Source organism: Zosterops lateralis, assembly GCF_965231275.1.
Source record: "Zosterops lateralis genome assembly, chromosome: 5".
In the NCBI taxonomy this organism is placed as follows: domain Eukaryota; kingdom Metazoa; phylum Chordata; class Aves; order Passeriformes; family Zosteropidae; genus Zosterops; species Zosterops lateralis.
In genome coordinates this window covers 26,057,789-26,080,236 of record NC_139766.1, presented here as the reverse complement: position 1 = coordinate 26,080,236, position 22,448 = coordinate 26,057,789, and the positions used below count along the sequence as shown (strand labels likewise).

The following is a 22,448-nucleotide window of genomic DNA, read 5'->3' as shown; positions in this document are numbered from 1 at the left end:
ATCTAATGCTAGCTTTAAAGCTGTAAGTAAATTGCTTAGATGTCTTCTGTGAGAGTCCACCTTCAGTTATTAACAGTACTGGGTTATGTAATTGAAAATGAAAAATGGTTATTGTGAAGACTTCTTATGAACATATGAGCAAGGGATGCTTTTAGTCAAGTTCTTAACAAGGAAAAAACATATTTATTTTCCTGACATATTTTATCTAATATAATGCTGAGAGCACTGCTACGTTCTTATCAGTCAGCATACTTAAATTAATAACTCAATTCTTACACAGAAAATAAATTATATTATTTTCTTTGTAGGTTAAAAGTTGCACTGGCATTAAAAGAAGTCTTTATCTTTCAGATGGCAAAAATTGGATAATATGCCAAATGCAGAAATTTAGGATTTTGTGAAATTATTTTGGACATTATAAGAATTTTGGTGACCTTTATTTGACTTTTGCATAATTCAGATAATGCTTGAATTCAAGATTTCCTCTGCATTATTTCTGCTTCTGATTGTTTCCTCTTCCTTTATTACTCTATCTAATCTACAAGTAGCTACAGTACACGTAATTTCAGCGTTCAGGGTTTTTTTACCTTATCCGTTTGTATTCCCCCACCACAGAGATAGCTAGGGTGATTGTTGTATACATTATTGTGGAAATGACTGTTCTTGAAACATGTGAAAGGAGAAATTGTCTTCTAATCAAGCTGTGCCAACAAAAGAGAAATCATCCTACAGGAACCAAAAATCAGTAAATAAGAAGCAAGTATTTCCCCCCATGAAAAAAGAAAAGAACAATCAATTATTTCACAAGTTAAGAGACTGATTAACTAAATGAGTTTTCTGTTAAAATGCTATGTCTGAAATAAAACCAATTCATAGGTTCTTGGTAGTTTTACAGTGTTTTATTGACATGGGAGTTTTATTTGTGTTTTGTTCCTTGCAGTTGCCCTGTGGTCACCGGTGTAAAGAGATTTGCCATTCAGGTAGCTGTCCTCTTAACTGCAGCCAGAAGGTTAAACTCCGATGTCTCTGTAAGAGACTGAAAAAGGTAAATTTACAAGGTGCAGTTTTTGAAGGATATGTATTCTTTGCATGTTGCATGTGGATGGATTATGCCGATGCTGCAGATTGGAATAGGACCAGTTACTACAGCAGAGCTGTAACAAGTCACTTCAGCTAAAGATCTGGGCTGCGATAGGAGAAGATTCACTGGAGAATATAAAATCTTGTTAATTCTAAAATATATTAGCTGCCTGACTTACATTAGCTTTATCTTCATGCACACTTAAATTTTTGTAGTTTTGTGAAAAAAAAAAACAAAAAACAAAAAAAAAAAAAAAAAACAAACAAACCCTCAGATAACCTGGAGGGATTTGAGAATAAAAATTACATTTTTATAATGAGATTGGGAATATTTACAGAAGTTGGAATTAGCACAGATGTTCTGAAACCTGAACTAATGTAATTAATTGAGGTTCCCTGTAAACCTAAAAACAAGTGTGACCATCAACATCCTTGGCTTCTAACACAAATAAGGACAAAGTATTATGAGGGGAACAACAGAAATTGATATGAAGTCTTGACAAATAATAATGTCTTAATGAAAAAAAACCCCCATGATCTGTTTTAATTAAAGGGTGTTTAAATTACTTTTCTGGACCCAGTTAACCTTTGAACCTTCCAACAGTTCCTCAGAGTACTCAGCTTCTCCAAAATATGTCTTATGCATCCAAGAAGTCTTGCAGGTGGGATGCTCAGCAGGAGAAGACAGGACATAGATAGAAAAAGGCTTAAAATTGATCAGTCTCTGCTTACAGATAAGCACTTCGTTTGTGTTTGTTTTTTTTTTAAATTTCCTCAATACTAGGAGAAGGGGAGAAAGTATGATTGAAAATTACTTAATTTCTCGCTTCTCATGACCAGACTTTGTCCTGTAATCTAAGCCAGTTAAGGTAATGTATATGAAATCACTGACACTCTGAATGCGAACTCTTTCTGCCAGAGGTTCAGAAGGTTATCTTACTTGTCTAAGGCAAACAAATGAGTAAGGAGGAGAAAAATTAAACTGAACTATTGATTTATTCTTCCTTTCAGCTTAGCATATTAGAAAAAAAAATTAAAAAGGACTATTTAATATATAATTACAGGTTGAAATAAGATTCAATCAGCTTTATTTCATATATAAAACCAATGTTTTACTAAATAAAAAAGTTTTATTATTTTCATAAAGAAATTGACAACTAAAATCTTATATAGGGAAATGATTATAAAAGACAAATTTTGCCTAACAGGAAGTCCAGTGCAGCAAGATACAAGAAGGCCAAGTTTCACTGGAATGCGATGCATTATGCAAGGAAATGAAGCGGAAAGCGTATGAGGTAATGTATCCATTTTAGCTAAAATTTCTTCTCAGAGCTCCAAAAAAAGTAGAAAAAAGAATACATTGTTTTTCAAGGCAGTACCTGCAGAAATGCAATGTAAGTGGATGTGCTGTTGAATTGTAGCTATTTTTTCAGACTTGAATTTATGAATGGTGTTAATTGACTCAAGAACTGTTTTAAAACAGTATTGTTATTGTCCTTTTTTATTTTCCTTTAAAATAGTTGGAACTGATTATTTCCTCTTTCACTGAGAACAAGTGATGATCAGTGATGATAAAATAGTCATGAGTGCTGTAAGACTAGAGTCAGACTGCTTCACAGGGCATTGTAAGATCTGTCTTTCCAGTGAAGGTTTTGCAGCTATCAGTTGCTCAGTTTGTTCAGTGTGGGGTATAACCCTGCCACATGGTATTAGTTATCCTATACTGGAAGAATTGAGACTTTCCAGCAACTGCAGAATACTGCTTAGGCTGCTGTTAATGTGACTTCTCCCTTGATCAGCTGTTTTATAAAGTAAAGAATTTCCTGTGTGCTGTCACACAGAGACAGGATATGATCCTTGCTGTTATAAACCTTTATTAAAAACATACACAAAAAGAGTTGATGCATAAGTTGCTTGGGTTTTAACAGGTAAGTATTAGATGTGATAAATGTACAACCCAAAAACTCACTGGGTAAAGCTGACAAGTTAGCTTCTCCTCAAATTTTCAGGATTGATTGACGAGTTCTAACAAGTACCACACTGGCCAAATCCTGCAACTTTGCAAGCAGGTTGAATGCTAAAACTCTTGGGATATCCCTTTAGGGAATCCCAACCATGACGAAACAGTTCCAGTCAGAATATGAAGCTAAGTTCATAGTATATGGAGTCCCTTCCTAAATCAAGGTGAACTCACAGTAAGATTGCACGAGCTGGACGCAGCAGCATGTCTCAGTGTGGTGCAGTGTCAGTGCTCTTTGACTGGAGCAGATACTACTACTAATTTCTTGCCCTGATGATGTAATCCAGAGGGGGAAATGGTCTAATGCAGTGAGCAAATGGCTACGAGTTTCTGCTGTAAGCAATGCCACAGACATACTGGATGGCACAACCTAGCCATGTGTACCTTCTTCTCAGAAGAATGTGTATTTACTTGTTTTGGGGTTTTCATATAAAGTGATAAAGTTGTATTTAAATTCTTTCTAGGTACATTTTTGTAGCTTGTGTTGACTTAATATGCAAGCATCATACTAGAATCATCTCCTATTATAGGCACATGACGAAAGTGGTTTATTTATGTCTATTACTGTTTAATGTGTCCAGACTGGAAAAAAAAAATTGTTGAAAACTGCAGACAGTTACAAAGAGAAATTAGTTTGCACATTTGCGAAACACCCATTAATTTCTAAAACCAAAGTGCGTTAATTCTTAATGAAACTTTTCATGTCTGACACCTCTTACTCACTAGGTGGCTAGGAATTGAATGTGTCTTTTACTGTACATTTTATTGAAGAAATAGTCCTAGCAATGTTTTTCCATGCTGTGATTATAATAGTTAAGTTTCCCTTTATCTGTGTACATTATACCTATTTTATACAAATATGACCACACTAGTGTAAAAAGAAGCTTTTCTGTTGCTATTTTCCACATTTGAAGGTCACTTATTCTTTTGTAGCTGAAGTTTTGCCATTAGATGGCAGTGAAAAATGAATGGGTTTTTTTTTTACACACCAGACTTTCAGATTTCAGATGTGCATGGCTGAAAAGGTCCTTTACATACATTTCTAAAGAGACTCTGCCATTGTATTTAGATTAATGAAATGCTCAATAGTGCTTTTATTTCATATAAGGTTTAGTAATTTAAAAATTTATCTGAAAACCTGCAAATAGGACTGTTCTTTTGGCCCTGCCCCCAGTCCCCGCTGTTTGAGCTACACTGTGCTAAAGCATGAGCTAGTGTACTTTCTCCTTAGTCATCAAAAGCTCTTGAAGTGGAATTTATTTGCAACCAATTCTACCTATGCAAACAGTATTCAGTAAACTGTTTTCATTGCTAGTATGCAAATAATCCAGCTAGTAGGATGAAGACTTTCTTCAATTCAATTTATTAATAGGTTTTTACATCTAACTTTTACAAGGTAGTGATTCAGTGATTGCAATGCAAAAAGCCTAAACAAGGTATAAAAAAGGGAGATATATAAACTTCTCCCATGTACTCTTTCTGTGGGAACTTAAGAGGTGAGATGATGTCTTTTTGTCTAATGGTCTTTGTTGGATTTATCTCCTATTAGCATGCCTGGTTGTTTTTCAGTTGACATAAACTTTTGGCATCTGCAAATGTTCTGTAGCACTGAAATTCTAGATTTAGCCAAAAACTCTGTGGGAGTAGAATACTTTCCTCTATTGTGAGCCAATCTCCTGGTAAATTCATTTTATGCCTTTGCATTATGAAAAATAATTATTGATGTTTTATCCCTGTTTGGCATCTGTATACTCTCCAGGATTTGGTGTCCTGTTAGTCACCTGATGAATCCTAGTTCTGCATCTGTTCAGATGGAAGCCACTCCATCCTGTTGTCTTTTGTATATATTCAGGTTTCATATTTATTTATTAATGTAGGACCGAGATGGAATGTAGGTGCTAAGATTCAAGTATATGGCATCTTTACACATTGACAATTTTTTCTGCACCATTTTTTCTTAGTACTTCGTAGCATTTAATTTGCTTTTTTGAACACTGCAAAATATTTCTGTAGAATTATTAATTGTAACTCCCATGACAACTTTTCCTATGAGTTTTGGATGGTGAAGCTCACATGATGGAAAGTTTGCAGACTTTTCCTGAGAACCATTCTATAGGACTAATTATGACTCCTTAAAAAAACAGATTTAGCTGCTGTTTACAACAGTATATTATAACTTTGTGTGTCTGGACAGATTAAAGAAGCAGAAGCCAAAGCTGCTCTTGAAGAGGAGAAGCGAAGACAACAGGTACTAGTCTTTCTTCTTCCTCATCCACATCATCCTCACCTTGTTCTTGTTAGTAAATAATGTAATTTACATGCAATTAAACATGTATAGTTTTTAATGTGATATGCACAGTCATTCCTGTCAGCTGTTACCATACTCTGTGGTAAATTATTTACAATGGATGAGGCCACATTTTCCCAAACAATTTTCAGAATTTTGTGCAAAATGGTAACTTTGTATTACTATAACTTTGTATAATGTAGTTTATTTTTAAAATACTAAGTATGCTTTATTTTAATCAAACACTTTGTACAGCATAAACACCGCAGAATACTGAATAGCCTCTGCAAGATCTAAATATTGGGTGAAGCTCCCCTTCTCCCTCCTATCATGAAAGAACAAGGACAAAGGATGAGTCTTTGTCCTTCAAGGTCTCTGGGATGGGGAGGAAATGTGTATTTACTGTAATTGCTGTTGGTGGTGAGGGGATGTGGTTGGCATTGTAATCCACAAAGCTTCTGTGCCAGCTGCCTGGAGGTGCTGATATTACTCATATTCAGGCAAACACTGTAAGCTCAGTTGGTGGTGATGGTTAGGTCAAGTTTGTCATCTGGAGTCTGCATGCCTTCCAGCCAGTTCATGCTGTGTACCTGTGCCTGATTGAGCATTTGACACCAAATCCTATTCCATGTCCAGTGTGTGTGCTTTCTGACTCCTTTTACTCAATTACCAGCGTCTATGTATTTAGCTTACACATGTATTTTCACCTGCATGTCACACTCTCTTTTTATCAGGGATCAGTGGCTTGCTTCCTTCTTGAAAGGTGGCAAGGGAGGCTTACCGAGCTGATTCACTTGTGCCATTTCCAGAATCTCATTAGGATAGACAGTTTCTCTGTGGGTCACAACTTCTGTTATACACACTTTGTAATCTAAGCAAGTAATGAAAATGTTACATCTAAAATGTTCTGGCAAGACTTTTGTTTGTTGGAGGGGAACCTTGTCTGGCTTATCCTACAAGAAAGGCATGGTTATGTGTCTATTGTCCAAAGCACTAGACACTGTTTGGTGATCATCCTGCAATGTTTATTGCAACATTTAATTCTCAGGTGTCTACAGTATTGAGTACATATTCTCTCATGTAACTCCCAGACAGTTCATCTAATTCTTCTTGTTCTCTAAGCTGACCCTGGAAATGTTCCTTCTGGCATATAGGTCAGGAAGTGTAACTTACAGACGTCTGAAATAAATTTGGCAGAGGAAATCTGTATGTGTTGGTTCTGCAAGCCAAGTACTGAAGTGTGCTAATGGGCATCTTAAACATGTAAAGAACATGCTTACGGTGCTAGAGTTAGAAAGTCAAAGTTGCTGATGTTTGTCTTGCACTGGGCGTTTTCATGCGTTTCAGAAGGCATCCCACCCAAATACTAATGATTTCTGCTCAAAATCACTTAAATTGCAGTCTCTCTAGTAAAGGCTCAGTAAAGAGGCTCCTCTGAAACATTGGCAGATTCACTCTACCAACATAGTGTGCTGGATTTTGGCTGGGTTCTTCAGCAGTGATTATTCCTCTCTTCAGTCACACCACCATTGCTTTCTATTTGTACTTTTTCTGAAATCTCACAGTTCCAGCCCAACAGTAGTAACTTTATGGAATACATGGCAACTGCTCCTGCACGTGTGTTTTGTGATGGATGCAACTTCCGGGCTAGAAAACTTCACCTATACATAATGAACCCTATTAAAAGGCTAAGAGTTATTTAGTGCATTAGGACACAGTAGGACAAAAACAGTAAAAAAAGAGGACAAAACAAATTGTAAAAAAAAGGGACAGCTGTAACTAATAAATAGGCTCTAGAACTGCATACAAGTACTAACCTCAACTACTGCAGCCTTTTTATGTAACATTGGTTCCCATCCAGTTAGAATTCATAATCTGCCATCTGTTGATGGAAATTGGAGGATGTCACTATCGTAGGGTGTTGGGTCACATTAAGAGAATATTTTTGAGTGTACTCCCTTCTGACAAAAGTTTGCATCTTGTACCACCTTCCTCAATGACATTAGCACATTTTTATAGAGACTGTTCATCTATTAGTCACAGTTTCTTAAACCTATTTTGATTAATACTTCATTAAATGTTTTATATACAGGTTAGTTAATGCTCTAGTAAGTCTGTGCATTTATATTTTGGTATTTGCTATATTTGGTAGCAACTTTTGCTAATACCATTTACAGATGGAATCACTTGTTTCTTAGTGGAAGAGATGGCTTGGCTAGACTTCTTGTCATTGCCCTAGCAGCCAAACTTTCCCTCTGCTTTTAATTCAGAGGCACCCTGTGAGGCCAGGGTTTTCACAATTGCTAGAGGTGGAAAAAAGATCAGTGCTTTGATTATTTAACAACTCAGACTAAGCTCTCTCTGTCCTTCTCCATTGTAAAAGATTAGGTTAAGTTTTCAAGCTAACTGTTGAGAGTTTCAGTACTGGAAGTTAGGGTCTTGAACCTGAAGTGTAATTTACTGAGTTGTATGAAAGTTTTCATTTCCCTTTTTTATGTACAAAGAAAAAATTTTAACAGATCCTTACAAGTTAGAAAGTCAAGTTTTTCCCTCCTTTATTAATGAAAATATATCATCACTTTCAGAAGATACACTTTGTTATTTGCATTAATTTAGCTACATTTTCCGATGGGAATGATACTCCTTTCAGAGCAGGAAAAATATAGTGAATAACACATGAAAGAAAAAGGTTCAGTGCCTGAGCAACACTGAACTAGATATTTTGAGTATGCAATTTAAATAAATACATTTCATTTTACTTCTGTTATGTTTATATACAAAGAAGTTAGGTTCTTATTGAAATAAAAACCCTAGGCTTGTTTAGCTTGAAAAATTAGGCTTGTTTGAAGACTGGGGACAACTATTAAAAGGTCATTAAGGTGACACTTCAGGAAAGTGACAGTTACACAAAATCTGTCGGTAGCTTTTTGAGGGTAGTGATGCCTTCTCTCTCATATTCTGTGCCTACAAATCTTTTTTCATTCTGTGTTTTGTTTTTTTAAATTATATATTTATTTTTAGACAGGTTTTTGTAGAGTTCACCAAGGAAGCAATTCAATAGCTATTACATAATTTTATTTGAGCCCTATATTTTAACTATTGCAATTCATAGAGCTTTCTGCTTCTAAAATGTACTGATCACAATTGTATAGTAACTGTAGAAGCCTCAAATTTTACTTAAGTGTCTGTCTAAAATAAAATACTGCCATGTTGTCTATAAAACCATAAGAACTCTTCCCTTGCCTCAGATTTTGGATTTTGAAAAACTGTTTCATTAAAATACTTTGCTTTTCTAAGGGAGGATTAGCTAGTTGAGAGTAATCTTGTTTCAAATAGGCTGTGACTTTTTCTGAACTCTTCTCCCATATCATCAGAGAAGTGCCAACAATTTCTGCCTTTATTAGGTACAAAGGAATAGACATCAAAATAGGTCCCTTTTTCCTGCTAACAGTTGTAACTGGCACAGGAAGAGAAGAGCTGTTTTGTGAAGCTCTGACAAGTATTTGCTGTCAGTGGAGGAAGACCAGACATCAGGCAACCTTGAGTTCTGCGGGAAAATTTTATTTACTGAACTACTACTCTGTCCATTTCCCAAAACAGTCTTTTTCTTGTTTTTTTTAATGCACCTACTGTATTGTCTTAGTCCCTCTTCCTGGCAGCACTGCAGGCGTAGTCACATAGATTTATTTCCTCTCGTGGCCAGGCTTTGTCTCTGCTCGCTGTCCATGATTCCTCTGCTTCAGCTCAGTCTTGTGCCTTTTGCCCAGCCAGTCCCTGCTTGCTGCGCTCTGCTACTCCCATCTCTTTTCCCCTTCACTCTATCTGGTTTCTCTGCTCCCTAGTGCCTTGTCCCATGTTTTTTCTAGTAGCTAACAACTTGACCAAAAATCCAGGTAATCATCAGACTTTTTCTGATTCTAGTTTGTCTAAGTTCTTTAGAGTATCTCTTCTAATTTTCCTAGCAATTAGATGCCTTCTCATTGGAGCCTCATCCTAGTCTTCACTCTCTATTCTAGGCTGCCTGATTCCATTTTTATTTCAGCTTTGTACACTCACATGAGTTTTTCCTGTATTCTCTTGATGCTCTTTTAAAAAATCATGGAGGGGAATGAAGAATAGGGATCAGAGACTCTATTGTTTATTCCTGACAGGACCCTGAAACTGCCATTCTTGTTGGAAGCCTGGCATTCTTACTTTTGCAATTGTTTTGCTCCATTTCTGGGACTATAGGCATGTGCTTCCTATTAGAGGATATTATATACCCTCATACAGTCATATGAGTGATTAAATAACACTTAACAAATAGAGTATTTTTGTGCATAGCTAAGATTATAGCAACTAGTCTAAATTTTAGTGGACATGCAAATATAAAGAATTGAGGGAAATTGCATAGATTTTTAGTTACGTTTTTATGAATTTATTTTTGGCAGAGTGCATCTTTATTATGAGGGGATGTCTTTAAAGTTTTCATATAACTTATTTTATAAGTTGGCCTTATAAAAGTTAGTAAAATAACTTAAATGCAAGTGGTTTTTTAATAGGAAATAAAATATATTTTTAACATATTTCATGGAAATAACAGTCTTACTTTAGCCTAAAGTATTCAGCCTGAGGTAAAAATGCTGAGCATGCAGAACTTCAGCTGGCTACATTTTTGGCAATGTTTTAATAGGAAACTAAACAATTTAATACTTGATTTAATACTTGAAAACAACGTGGTTTGTAACTGTGGGATATGGTGCTACCATCTTAGCTCTGAGATGTGTAACTTCCATTCGCTGACAGTTATTTCTTTTAAATGTTATTTGGTAATGTTACTTAAAACTTTTACATTTCCTTGTTTTTAATTCTGACACAAATGTCAATTACTTGTTATTCTCTTTACTTAGGCTGAACTGGAGGCTTTTGAAAACAGATTAAAAGGGCGAAGAAAGAATAAGAGAAAAAAGGATGAGGTAGAAGTTGAACAATCATCATGGCAAAAGTACAAGAACCTCATTATGCTGCCGGTGTTTGGAGTTGCTGTTGTGATGGTTGCATGGCTCATGGTCTACAATGACTGAAAACAACTCAATATTTAATATACCTCAGTTGAACTTTAGGTAGCTGTTATTCCTAGAATGTTAGTCTGTGTGTAACAGAACTTAATAAGCATAGATTATGTATGTATACTATTTGCTAAGAAAAATGCAGAGGAGGGAAGAAATGTCACCTTTTGTGTTATTACATACACAAAACTAAACTCAGACACTGAAAGTAGTAGAAGTTTCTAGTCTACACTGAAGTGCTGATAGTTTGATTGAGATTTGTTATCATCTCTTCTGTTGGTAATATTATTTTTCCTTGTCTCAATTTCATAATATTAAGAATAGCTTAGTATAAAATGCTTTATTGAATATATGCTTCCTGTAAAATCAGCTTAGTTGTTTATTGAAGGTTAGTGTTCTGATGCTAATCTTTATGTTGTATCACACAATAATTTCTGTGCTTCACACCAGTTTTAATTATGACAACTAACAGAGAACCTTGGGTCACCTAGGCTTGAATATTCTGGGGCCTTGTTCAGAGCTTTGTTCAGATAAAGGAAATGTGAACTGTCTTTCAATTCAACTATACCACAAATAAAACAGTGCCCCCCTCCCCAAACAAACTATGGGGTTTGCTTTTTCCTTGTTTCACTCCACCCCTTCCCACCCTTGTTTCTTCAAAATTGAAGTAACTGAGAAGTTCCTTTAGTGGATAGACATACACGCTGAACATGGATGTGAAGAGGTTTCAGGGTACAGGTGTGCATTCTCACTGTTGCCTCAATTGCCAGCAGCAGAAAAACAATTTAAAATGAAACTTAAGAGTATCAATCATTTGTATAGGTAAAGGTCAGAGTTGGATATTTACATAGGTGTGCAAAATTGTAATTGGATATTGTAACAATACAATTATATGATGTTCTGAAGCTATGTGGATGGTGCTTGGTAGTCACATTTAAACCATCTAGCTAAACTTCTAAATGTTTAATGTTTTCTTACTTTCTGACAGTTTTGAATGCCTTACTTTAGGTTATCAGTAGTGGTTGGTAGAACTGGAAGGTTTTTATCTGGCTTCAGGATTATCAGAGATGCTATGTAGTGTCAGCTGAGAGACTGCAAGTTAAATTCAGGAATGGGCAAATCAGAAAACTGAATTTTTAAACCTCTGCTAGAAACCTTTTGCTGATACTTGAGCATTGCAGGTTACTGCAAAGTGATCACAAGCTCCTGCAAAAAATGGGGTGCATAGCCAACAAGTGTTAGTATTACGCCCTTATAATTCAGGCATATAATTTCACCACAAATCCCGCAAAAGCAGTGGGACCATTTCTCTGAGTTGGTAGAAAATGTTGCAGTTTGCTTGAAAGCTCTTCTGGTTGTTTTTGACTTACTTGTAAAGGGACCCATTATTAATTTGAACAGATATCCCATTGTAATTCTGATTCAGCAGCAAGAAAATAAAATAGAAAAGCTGCAAAAAGGCAGAGGCTTTTGATTACATAGGTTAAGAAAACTGGAATAAAATCAGTTTTCAATTTTTCACAGAAGTTTGGTGAATGAGGAGAAAGGTGGGGAAAACATGGCATTATTTAGCATGGACTGATGCTATTGTATAGTACTTTTTTTTTAAATTGATGTTTTAGAGATGTGTATTAGTTAATTATTGATGTCAGACCATTAGTATTTAAAGTTGTAGAATTAATTGAAATTACACTATGCAAAGTTGTATCTCCATTGAATTTATTTTCTAGTATAAAAAGTAAATGATGTTTCATATTGTTGCTTTAACTTTTTTTCCTATCATATTAGCGCCTGGAAGATAATTCCAGATATAACTATATTTTCTTTAACAGTGAGGTGATGCTATTATGTGACTGCATATGTCACTAACTCTTCTGTCACTAAGGGAAAAGGAGAGATATTTTTGTTCAGATGAAGTAAAATGATGAGTTATCCAGAAGTACAAAAAGATACTTTTCTGGCTGAAATATGGAAATCAGCATGAATGAGAACACTGTGGAAACAGCTTTTATCTTGCATGACTATCACTAATTTTTCTATTTACTTCAAGCTTTAAAATAAGGACTGTGGAAAGTTTATCCTTGCTTCTACAGCAAAGAGAAGAAACCTCTCTCTAGTGAGTTATTCTAATTAACTGGACTTGTTACATGTTTGAAGAAGTTCTTAGATTCTTTTCTGCATATTTGTGGGACATATTGGAGAGGAAAAGGTTTCTCACTGATCATCTTCATTAAAGATTGACATGCTTTTTTACTATACAAATTCATTCTGTTCATACAAAGATATGTGTGAGTGGGCATATTCCCTTTCTTAAAGGATTTGTATCTCTTCTGAACCTTGCATACGCAAGGCATACCTATTTTTGAAATTTTATTCAAAATAGTTCTATATATCTTACCCAACCATCTGAGTCATTTGCACTCTGTTGGTCTGCCTGCTGAACCAGATATTTATTTCTTGGCATAAAAAAAAGTGTGGGGGTTCGAGCAATCTGCAGTTTAATAAACCACCAGGTTTTTGTTCATTTCTTTAAAGTATTTTTATAGTTAATATTTTGCCTTTCTTTGGTTGGAGCTGCAAACAACCTTTGAAGTAAAAGGTACAGATGAAATCACCTTTTATTCAATATTAATGAAAAATGGTAATTTTAGAAAAGAAATTTTGAACTGAAGGTAGGGTTTGGTAGAAATTTATATGTGATGTACTGTTATATAATGTAATGAACAAATATTTTGAATGTTAACAGCTTACAAAAAAAATGTATATTGATCAGTATATGTTAAAACAAATTATATAATCTGACCTACTGTTGAAGGGAAATTACAGCAATAGAAGCCTGATGATGACTTAACATGAAGACTATTTAGCTATGTGTAAAATGAAAAAAAATTGGGGGTTTTCATGATTCTGGATGCATTGTGGTGAAAATTTGTCCTTCCACTGAGCCATGGTTCTTACAACTGGTCAGTATGTTTGGGGTTGGAAACTCCTAGGGCAAGTTTTTTCCCTGTAACAGTATCAAATCCATTGTGTGTGTTAATTTAATGTAAAAACCAAGTCAGACAATAAAATATCAAAAACAACTTCAAAAATTGTTTGTTCTCAAGGACTGGTGTATTGAAGCAGCAGATTTCCCAGGTAATGATGACTGCCATAGGCAGCCCAAGTGGTAGGTTATGCTTTTTCCCCCCTTCTCTGGCAGTGATAGTTCTTACTTCTCAGATTAATGCTGGAATTATGTAATTGTGTTCCTTCATGTTACTGCTTTGACAAAATCGTGAGAGTGGGTTGGGGAAATCGATTAAGATGAAACAAGTGGGAATGGACTTAGCAGATTTTTTTTGCCTCATAGGGAGAAATATAGCTGATTTATTAGACATTTGTGCTGACCTTAACTACTAGAGAAGGAAATGTTACTAAGCAGATAGCACCAAAAATTGTTCATAAAAGCATCTATGTTTGATTGTGGCTTTAAAGCAGTGAACTCTAAGTTTTAATCATCTCAGCAGTAGTTCAGGCTCCAAAACATATCTGCCCTGTGCCAGCTTTCTCTAAGTGATGAGCTTATGTGTTGTGAGGTTAGAGCACAGAGATGCTTGGTCTGAAGTGTATTCCAGTGCTGGACAGTGGAAGCCTAATGTGTGTGGCAGCTGCTCTCTGGTGTGTACTTTAGGGTGGAGCATTCTTTGGACAGTTAATGTGTGATCCTGTTGTCATTTTCATTTAGTTTGGATATCCCTTGTGGGAAATGCCAACACAAATGGTGCCTCGTTTGAGGCAAATGATTTGTTTTACAATCCTTCATTGACTGGTCAGTCAGCTATATTAAAAACGCCAAATAAAGTGAATTCCTGTAAACACAACATTTGTGTTGGCATTTTTCACACATGGGATGGGACTGCTGGGATACATTCCTTGAACTTTATTACAACATCAGTCTCATTGCAGGGTGAGACAGTTGAAAGATGGCAACAGCTCACGTCTTGCAACAGCAGCCAAAGTTCTCTTTGTTACAGGGTATTTTAAAAGTTCTCCAGCCAACAGCATATAGCTAAAGCTTACAGACAACTGTTCTAGCCAATCACTAAAAGTACAGGTACACCTTCTTCAAACAATGCTTACTTGTATGCTTTCTATTAACAATACACAATACTCCATTAATAAGCTTAAAACCTTCTATCTTGCTAAGCATATTTTTCTGCAATCTTAAGGTCTGTCTTAGCCAAAGCTAAAAACTCAAACTATTGTTTCATGTTCTTGCTTGCTGTATCATTGTATCTACTCTACTTTCAGACTTTGCAGCTGCAACTGCTTGAATACAAAGTTCTCTGTTCTTTGTATTTCTGAGGCCTGCTTTCACAGCTTCTGAAAGTCTTCTTACCTTTACTATTTCCCACAATCCCTCTTCTGCTTTGGTTTTGTCCTGTTACCAGTTATCTATGACCATTTCAATTGCTCCCTTTTCTTGCTTCATTAATATATTTGTATTCCTGTCTGCCCTTGCACAAGTCAAATAGTTGCTCTAAAGAATTAAGAAATTAAGAACCTGTAGTCTTATGTATTTTGTAGGAAAAGAATGGCAACGTTAAAATTAGGAAAAAAAATCAAATTAAGTCAAACTAATAAGATAATGAGATATGCTTCTCTCCACAAAGATGGAAAGATGGTTAAATGTTAATGAATTATTTGAACACTGCATTAAGATATCTCTATGCTATGGTACCAGAAAACAAGTCTGTGGTATGAGTAGTGTATGAATATGAACTGTGATACAGCACACTCAGCTGTAAGGCAGGCTAAACAGCAGCTGTGTAGAACTAAGTCCTAAGAGGGAACTGGCTTAATTCAACCAAGTATTATTTAAGCTAAATAATTGTTGCTCATGCAGTGATTTCCATAAAATGACCTACAAAACCAGAACTCAGGCTTTCTTTGTGTGTTACTGAATCTTGTTGTGAAACTCCAGTTTCAGTGGCTCTCCTCTTGGAGGAAATTAGTATGAGATTAGGAGTCAAGACTGGCTTGGGGTTCGGAATTCACAGTTCTCCAGCTAAAGCCATCCTCAGCCAAGGCCAAGCTAGCTTTGCAGTCTGAATCATGTACTGCACCTCTTAGATACAAGTTTTCATTTATTGTTATTAGAATTTTTGATAGGGCTACCTAATCTCTGTAATGAATCACAAATTATGGTTTGATTCCTGCATTGCAGCACAAAATATTTGTTGTTTTACATTAAGCAATATGGTGATTTTGCATAAATGGTCTTGCTTCTCTTTCTTTACATGCTTTTCCTATTTTTTGTGCAATTGTTTTAAAATCATTGTTTTCCTCCAGATGCTGGAGGTTGGTTTGGAGAGATGTTTGGTTGGTTGGGTGGGTAAAAATTGCAACACTGAATTACCATGAGCAGAAGCCTCTTAAGTACTCTGGTACTCCAGAAGCATGGAGACTACTGTCTGCACCATAATGTTTGCAAACAAAGTAACAGGGCCTAAATCTGGAGGTATGGAAAAAAAACTGGAAAAAAAGCTAAGAAGTGTTCATCTTTTTTATTATTTATATATAAAAATATGTAATACCACGTGTTCATATTTACAAATACAAACACTGTTGGGAGGGGTATCACCCTCACTGATTGTCAAGAGCGGTGGCAGGGCTGGAAGTCATATTCGGGGAGAGGTAATGGTTCACATTTTCTTGGGTGTTTTCTGATTCACATTTTGAATGATAGCATTTTAGAAGCACTAAATCATGCACAGTAAAAACTGGAAGCCTTTCTGCTTTACAGATGTCATCTCAGAACCCAGCTGCAGTGCCAGTTACATCTTTCTGTGACTCCTGGATGGGTCCTGAACTGTTTCTATTCTGGTAGCACACACTTCTGCCCATTTTGTACTCACTGTTTTGCCTTTTGTCCTGTTGACTTTATCATTCTTGGATAGTGTTGGTGAGCTCCGTTGTGTGAACAGACCGAGGCTTTAGTCAGACTTGACGCCTTTGAATGCAAATACTGGGCAAGGGGACAAATATATCAAATGCAGTCTCAAAAGCTGGTATCTTACGGGGGTAAGACATTTGCTCTGTCATTTGCAGCTTCGGGCGGCACTCCTCTCTTGGCCTGAGAATTTTGCTTCAACAGACGGGCAACAACCAGCGTATCCCTCCGGCCGGACCAGGAGCAGGAGCAGGAGCAGGAGCAGGACCGCTGCGGGGACAGGGGCTCCCGCCGTCGGGTCGGCTCGCCGCTGTTCTCCCTCGCAGCTTGTCACCAGGGGGCTGGAATCAGAGCCTGCCCGCGGGGAAGGAGCTGGAGAAACCTGACGTTTGCCTCGGGGGGTTCCTCCTGCCCGAGCTCCTTCCCCTCCGCTCCTGCGGTGCCCGCGGCTCTTCCAGCTCTCTTTGGCGTCTGGAGCTGGGCTGCGACAGGGCAGCTCTGCTGCTCAGGGAAGCGTTGCAGGCCCTCCAGGCGCGGAACTCTCCCAACCTGGCCTGAAAGGAAAGCCTTTGCCTGACCATGACATAAAATAAAGAGCAGGGAACTCCACCCGGGAGCCGCGGATGAATGAAGGGAGCTGGGAGCCTGGCCCACGCTTGCCAAGCCCCGCTGTGAGCTGTGCGGGCCGGGAGCTGCCCGGGGCTCGCTCCGGGGGCCGGGGCTGAGAGGGGCAGCTCCGCGGGCTCTGGCCCCTGACACTGTCTCCGCCTCAGGCTCGTCTGCCACCTGGGAGCCTTCGCAGCGTGACGAGGCGTCCCTTAACCGGCTGGGGGGCGGGGAGGGAGCGGTGCAAAGGCTGTGCCCGCTTTATCCATCCTCCCCAGGGGACGGCTTTAGGGCGAAATTAGCAAGTGGGCTTTCTCTCAGCTTGTCCCCGAGGGGTAGAGCCTTGTGTGCGAAAGGGGTGGGGATGTGGCTCTTCCTCGCGGAGGTTTATTATTATTGGGCGGAGGAGCGGGGAGGGGGAGTGTGCAGAGCAGACAAAATGCGGAGCCCTCCCCGCAAGTGTCTGTGCGCGGGAGGTGGGCGGACACGGTTCGGCAGAGACCGAGGAAGGGAAGGGTGAGGGGGCGACCGAAGTGGAGAGGGGTCAGCAGCAGCAGCAGCCAGAGCATGCTCTCCACGCAACAGTTCCCTGCCCTGCCCGCGGAGGAGGAGCGCTACCGGCAGGTCCTCTCCGCCAGCCGGGTAAGGGGAACCTCCCGGGGGCCGCGGGCCGGGGCAGGGGAGGGCTGAGCTCCCCGCTCGGCGACCCCCGGGCTGCGGGCAGGGACCCCCGGGCAGGGCAGGGACCCCCGGGCTGCGGGCAGGGACCCCCGGGCAGGGCAGGGACCCCCGGGCTGCGGACAGGGACCCCCGGGCAGGGCAGGGACCCCCGGGCTGCGGACAGGGACCCCCGGGCAGGGCAGGGACCCCCGGGCTGCGGACAGGGACCCCCGGGCTGCGGACAGGGACCCCCGGGCAGGGCAGGGACCCCCGGGCTGCGGACAGGGACCCCCGGGCTGCGGACAGGGACCCCCGGGCAGGGCAGGGACCCCCGGGCTGCGGGCAGGGACCCCCGGGCAGGGCAGGGACCCCCGGGCTGCGGACAGGGACCCCCGGGCAGGGCAGGGACCCCCGGGCTGCGGACAGGGACCCCCGGGCAGGGCAGGGACCCCCGGGCTGCGGACAGGGACCCCCGGGCTGCGGACAGGGACCCCCGGGCAGGGCAGGGACCCCCGGGCTGCGGACAGGGACCCCCGGGCTGCGGACAGGGACCCCCGGGCAGGGCAGGGACCCCCGGGCAGGGCAGGGACCCCCGGGCTGCGGGCAGGGACCCCCGGCCGCCGCTGGCCCGGCGGGCAATTCCCGTGCGCAGGCCACACACACACAGCACGCGGGGCTGAGCGGCAGGTTACGGGAGCAGCGGGGAAGGAGCAATTCCCTCTCCGAGCCCGCCGAGTGCTGTGGCAGAGCGGGGATGGGGCCGTGGCCCCGGAGGCGCGGCCTGGGGACGGCCGGGGACAGATGACCCCGTGCCCAGCCGGCAGGGATGGGGAGCTCTCCTGTCCAAACTTGCGGGGAGCCCGGGGCCGGCCGTTCAGAGCGCGGGTGGCGGGTCCTTGTCGGTGTTTCGGGGAGAGCCCAGCGCCGCCCTGGCCCCGGTTTTCTCCCCGAGCGCGGAGGATCCGCGGGGCTGCCGTGCCCGTTAAATGCTCTGCCGCTGAGAGAGGCGGGGAGGGGCTGGCCGAGCCCGGACCCAACAGGTCCGGCCGGGATTTGCCGGAGCGAAGTTTGGGTTTACCTCTGGCAGGGCTGCCGTGGCGGCTCAGTGGGCAGCGGGCTCCCGGGGAGCCGATGCACCGAGACCCCGGAGCGGGGGTCGCCCGGCAGGACCTGGCTTTACCCTGGGGTCGGGGGGAGGGACCCCCACCCCTCCCACGACTGTCCGGCACCGCCGCAGCACCCAGGTTATTCTGTACAGGGCCACAGAAGGGGCACCTCATCCTCCAGGGACAGCCAGCCTGGGGGTTGCAGGGTCCGAAGGGGACGGCGCGGGCGGTCTCCAGGGAACATCAGCGGGGAGGGATGGGGGGATGCTCTTGTGGGAGAGGCTGCAGCAGAGGGGGCGACAGGGAACCTGCAGGGTGGATCTCTGCCCTTCCCTCCGCCGGCCGGGCGCAGGTGGCTCTGGCAGAGGGGCCGCAGCTGCACAGCGGGGCCGGTGCGGGGCCCGCGGCGAGCGAACAGAACCGGACCCGGGAGAGAGCGGCTGCCCCCGCCCTCCCCGCCGAGAGGGGCCGCAGAGCTGAGCCCGGTGCCGGGCACTGTGCAGAGGGTGACAGAGCTCCTCGGGCTGTCACACCGACCGCACGCGGCCGAAAGGGCACAGCACGGGGGTTCACAAGTTTATAAACACGGCAGTGTACTTTAGTGCCCTCATTGCTCCGCTGGATTTAAAATGCAGAGTCCTTGGATGCTTTTCACGGCAGAAGATTAATTAATTAACTTAAATTACTAGCAGTGTGACTGAGGTGGTGAAACTCTGAAGTGAAATCAAATATCGAGAGCTTTTAATGTATTCACGGGATCTCTTGGGAAGTTTTGGCTTTCAGCAGTAGGAGCATGGGAGTGGATTTTTCCATATGGCTACATACATACACCCTTCCTGTGCTCCTAAAAGATGGAACAGTCAGCAGGACTAAATTCTTTAGTTTGTTTTTGTAATGGATGCTCTAGTTGGAGATCTCTGTATAAGCTTCTTGGGTACTGTGGCGCATAGATAAATGAATGTAGCATTGAGATAGCCCAAACAACTGAAAAGTTGTAATACGAGGAATTAGAGAATTGCTCTGCCTGTGTCTCTATAAAAGCTGGTGGCATCCCCAGAGGACCTTGGGCATCTGGGTTCTGTAGAAAGATGGGGATTCCTCCAGGTTAACAAGGGAATCCTAGACAGTTTTCAAACCTCTTTTAGAAATGAAATGCTCGTGACTTTTTTTCCCTCCTCCAAAGGCCACTTATCAAGTACCCCAACAGGTGGATGGGTCGTTCTGCCTGTGGAGAAACCTGGCCCCCCAACCCCACACATAATCCTCACTCAGTATGCATTTTGAAGGAAGCCACCAGCACTCATTTTCTCGAGAAGGCTCCTGTGGTGAGACAGGCAGCACAGCAGGCTTTCCAAGGCTAAAGGAGTTTGCTTGTGCTCTTAGTATTTCATGAGGCCATCAGGACAAAATACTGCTTTCCCTGAGTCTTTTGGAGCTGGAACTATAGAATACTGAAGAAAACATTCACTTCTGGTCCACAAGTCTTAGCTGGCACTTGAGTGTATGCAGATAACTTGAGTGTCCAGTGAATTAAAAGTAGTGTATATAGATGGTTTGAAATGTGTCAGGATTGGAGGTGTCCTATAAAATGTGCACAGGGCAATTTTCTATGTCTCTGTTATTGTTTGGCTGTTAATTATGTATTAGATGATGTCTGCAGATACAAGTGAAAGCCAGGACTGTTAACAGTGCCAGTAATTATTTTAAAATGTGAGTTGACTTGAATGTAGGAGTTGCCTTTTTTTAAAATAAAATTTCTTTTCCTGCTAAGCTGATATACATGTTTAGGTCTTAGCACTCAGCTCCCTTGAGGAACATTACTGTCCTGGCATTATATTAAGTCCACGTATTGCCAGACGCATATTTCTTGTCATTACTCGCATAGCCAGACAAGGAATGTGTGCAGAGGCTGAGATGGTTAAGCACCTAGACAGAAATCTCATTTGTCAGAAGGAGAATGGTCCTGTCAAGCGAAGGTGGAAAAGGCAAGGGAATGTTGGGATGGTTATATCTGGCAAAGAAATCCAGCAGCTCCTGCTCAACTGCTCTAACCAACAAATGCTGAACCATAAACAAACCCTCTGTGCACAAGGGGGAAGCCAGCACTTCAAGCAGTGTGGTTAAGTGGATGCTCTGTGAATCTTTGCCATGCTGAGGCCCAGCAGATTCAGGTCACCCAATCCAGGAGACACAATGTAAGCACTACTGGCATGTCCTTAAGAGGTGGGAGCTGTGGCTTTGACCCCACCTGGAGCAAGAGACCCTGGCTACCAGGCCATCTGCTTTCAGGCTGAACAAATAGTGCTGTTAGGCAGTTACATATAGTGTCACTATCTCCTAAGTGTGGTCAGGTTTTAAAAGATGGTGCTTATAGCTGTATTGTGTGGGAAGAGTCCTGTCAGCGTGTCAGGTATCCTTAGCAAGTGCTTGCAAGGCCAGATGAATGTCTTGTTTCTGAATGCCGGCCAGGGTTTGGCAGGGGCGGGTGTCGGGCCACTTGCAGCAGGGCAGTTTTAGACTTGCACATGCAGCTTAGCCCCTTCCATATGTGGCTGCCAGACACCTCCTGATACTTAAATGCCTTCAGGATGAAGCAGCTAAGGAAGCAGCAGGGCTTGAGGGGGGCAGTCTGATTACAGTTTGAAATACTGATGCTTGTAGTCTGTCCCAGTTTCTTTTCCTGCTGAAAAGAAACGCACCTCCTAAGTGGCAGGCTGGGTACATACAGTTCTCCAGTGCCAGGAGAGAGGGGTAGGTGATAACCCGCTGTGAAGTGATGGATTGTCATAGCAGGAGAAAGCTCAAATTCTCCTGGTTAAGGTCTTCACGCTCAGAACAGTGACTGATGACAGTATCCAGATATCTCCAGCCTGACTACTCCCATTGCCTCTGAATTTTTAATTCTCTCGGCCCTCCGCAGTCAGTTGTCCTGTGAGCGTGTGTAGTGTCACCAGAAGTGTCCTGAGCCCCCCGCTGGGTGCCGGGGCGGGAGCCCCCTCCGCTTGCCGGGGCTGTCACTGCGGGCACCGGCCCGAGCCTGGGGGGCCCCGCTCCCCGGGAGCTGCACCAGGTAAAGGGGAGGGAGAGAGGGAACGGGGAGCGCCTGGGCTGTGTCCCCGTGTCCGGGGGGCTGTCCCCGTGTCTGGCAGTCTGTCCCCGTGTCTGGCAGTCTGTCCCCGTGTCCGGCGGGCTGTCCCCGTGTCCGGGGGCTGTCCCCGTGTCCGGCTGAGCTGGGGGGTGCCGTGGGGCTGCTCCTGGGCGCCTCTCCCGGTCCGCAGCCCCGCGGCAGGAGAACACGATGCCGATCGCATCCTTCCCCTCAGTCCCCCGCCCTCTATAAATAACCCTGGCCGAGCTGACCTGTCAGATTCCCCCGGCAGAGCGGATCCCCTGCCCCGGGCCGCCTGCAGTGGAAAGTCTGAATACAAAACATTCCGCAGTAAAAATAGCGCGGCGGGGGAGCCCCGGCGGCAGGTCCGGCCGCTCTCGGAGCCGCACCGGGCCCGGCTCCCGCTGTCCCCCGGCGCTTCCGTCAGCCCTGAGAGCTTCCTCCTGCTCCTAAATCTGTGTATACTTAAATGCCCCAGTGCTGAATGCTTTTCTCGCTGTCAGATGGAAGCATAATTCATTTTTGCTGTGGAACAGATAGTTCCAAGTAGCGTTTTTAATTTCGGCTTACTTTTCTAACCAGCAAAGATGAAAGAAA

The 22,448-nt window shown here is 42.3% G+C and overlaps 2 protein-coding genes across 2 annotated transcripts in view; both read left to right on the top strand.

Annotated features, from left to right (window-relative positions):
* The window catches only part of NFXL1 (nuclear transcription factor, X-box binding like 1), a 44,339-nt gene extending 30,829 nt beyond the window's left edge, over nt 1–13,510 (top strand). The window contains exons 19-22 of the mRNA XM_083861514.1: nt 941–1,045; nt 2,289–2,375; nt 5,295–5,348; nt 10,277–13,510. Of these exons, the coding sequence (XP_083717640.1) occupies nt 941–1,045; nt 2,289–2,375; nt 5,295–5,348; nt 10,277–10,450 (420 nt within the window). The 3' untranslated portion in view covers nt 10,451–13,510. The remainder of the gene's footprint in view (nt 1–940; nt 1,046–2,288; nt 2,376–5,294; nt 5,349–10,276) is intronic.
* A 4,033-nt stretch (nt 13,511–17,543) lies between these two features.
* Nucleotides 17,544–22,448, top strand: part of CORIN (corin, serine peptidase) — a gene marked incomplete at its 5' end in the record, with an annotated part of 112,373 nt that continues 107,468 nt past the window's right edge. Inside the window, one exon of the mRNA XM_083861509.1 lies at nt 17,544–17,618. Within this exon, the coding sequence (XP_083717635.1) occupies nt 17,544–17,618 (75 nt within the window). The remainder of the gene's footprint in view (nt 17,619–22,448) is intronic.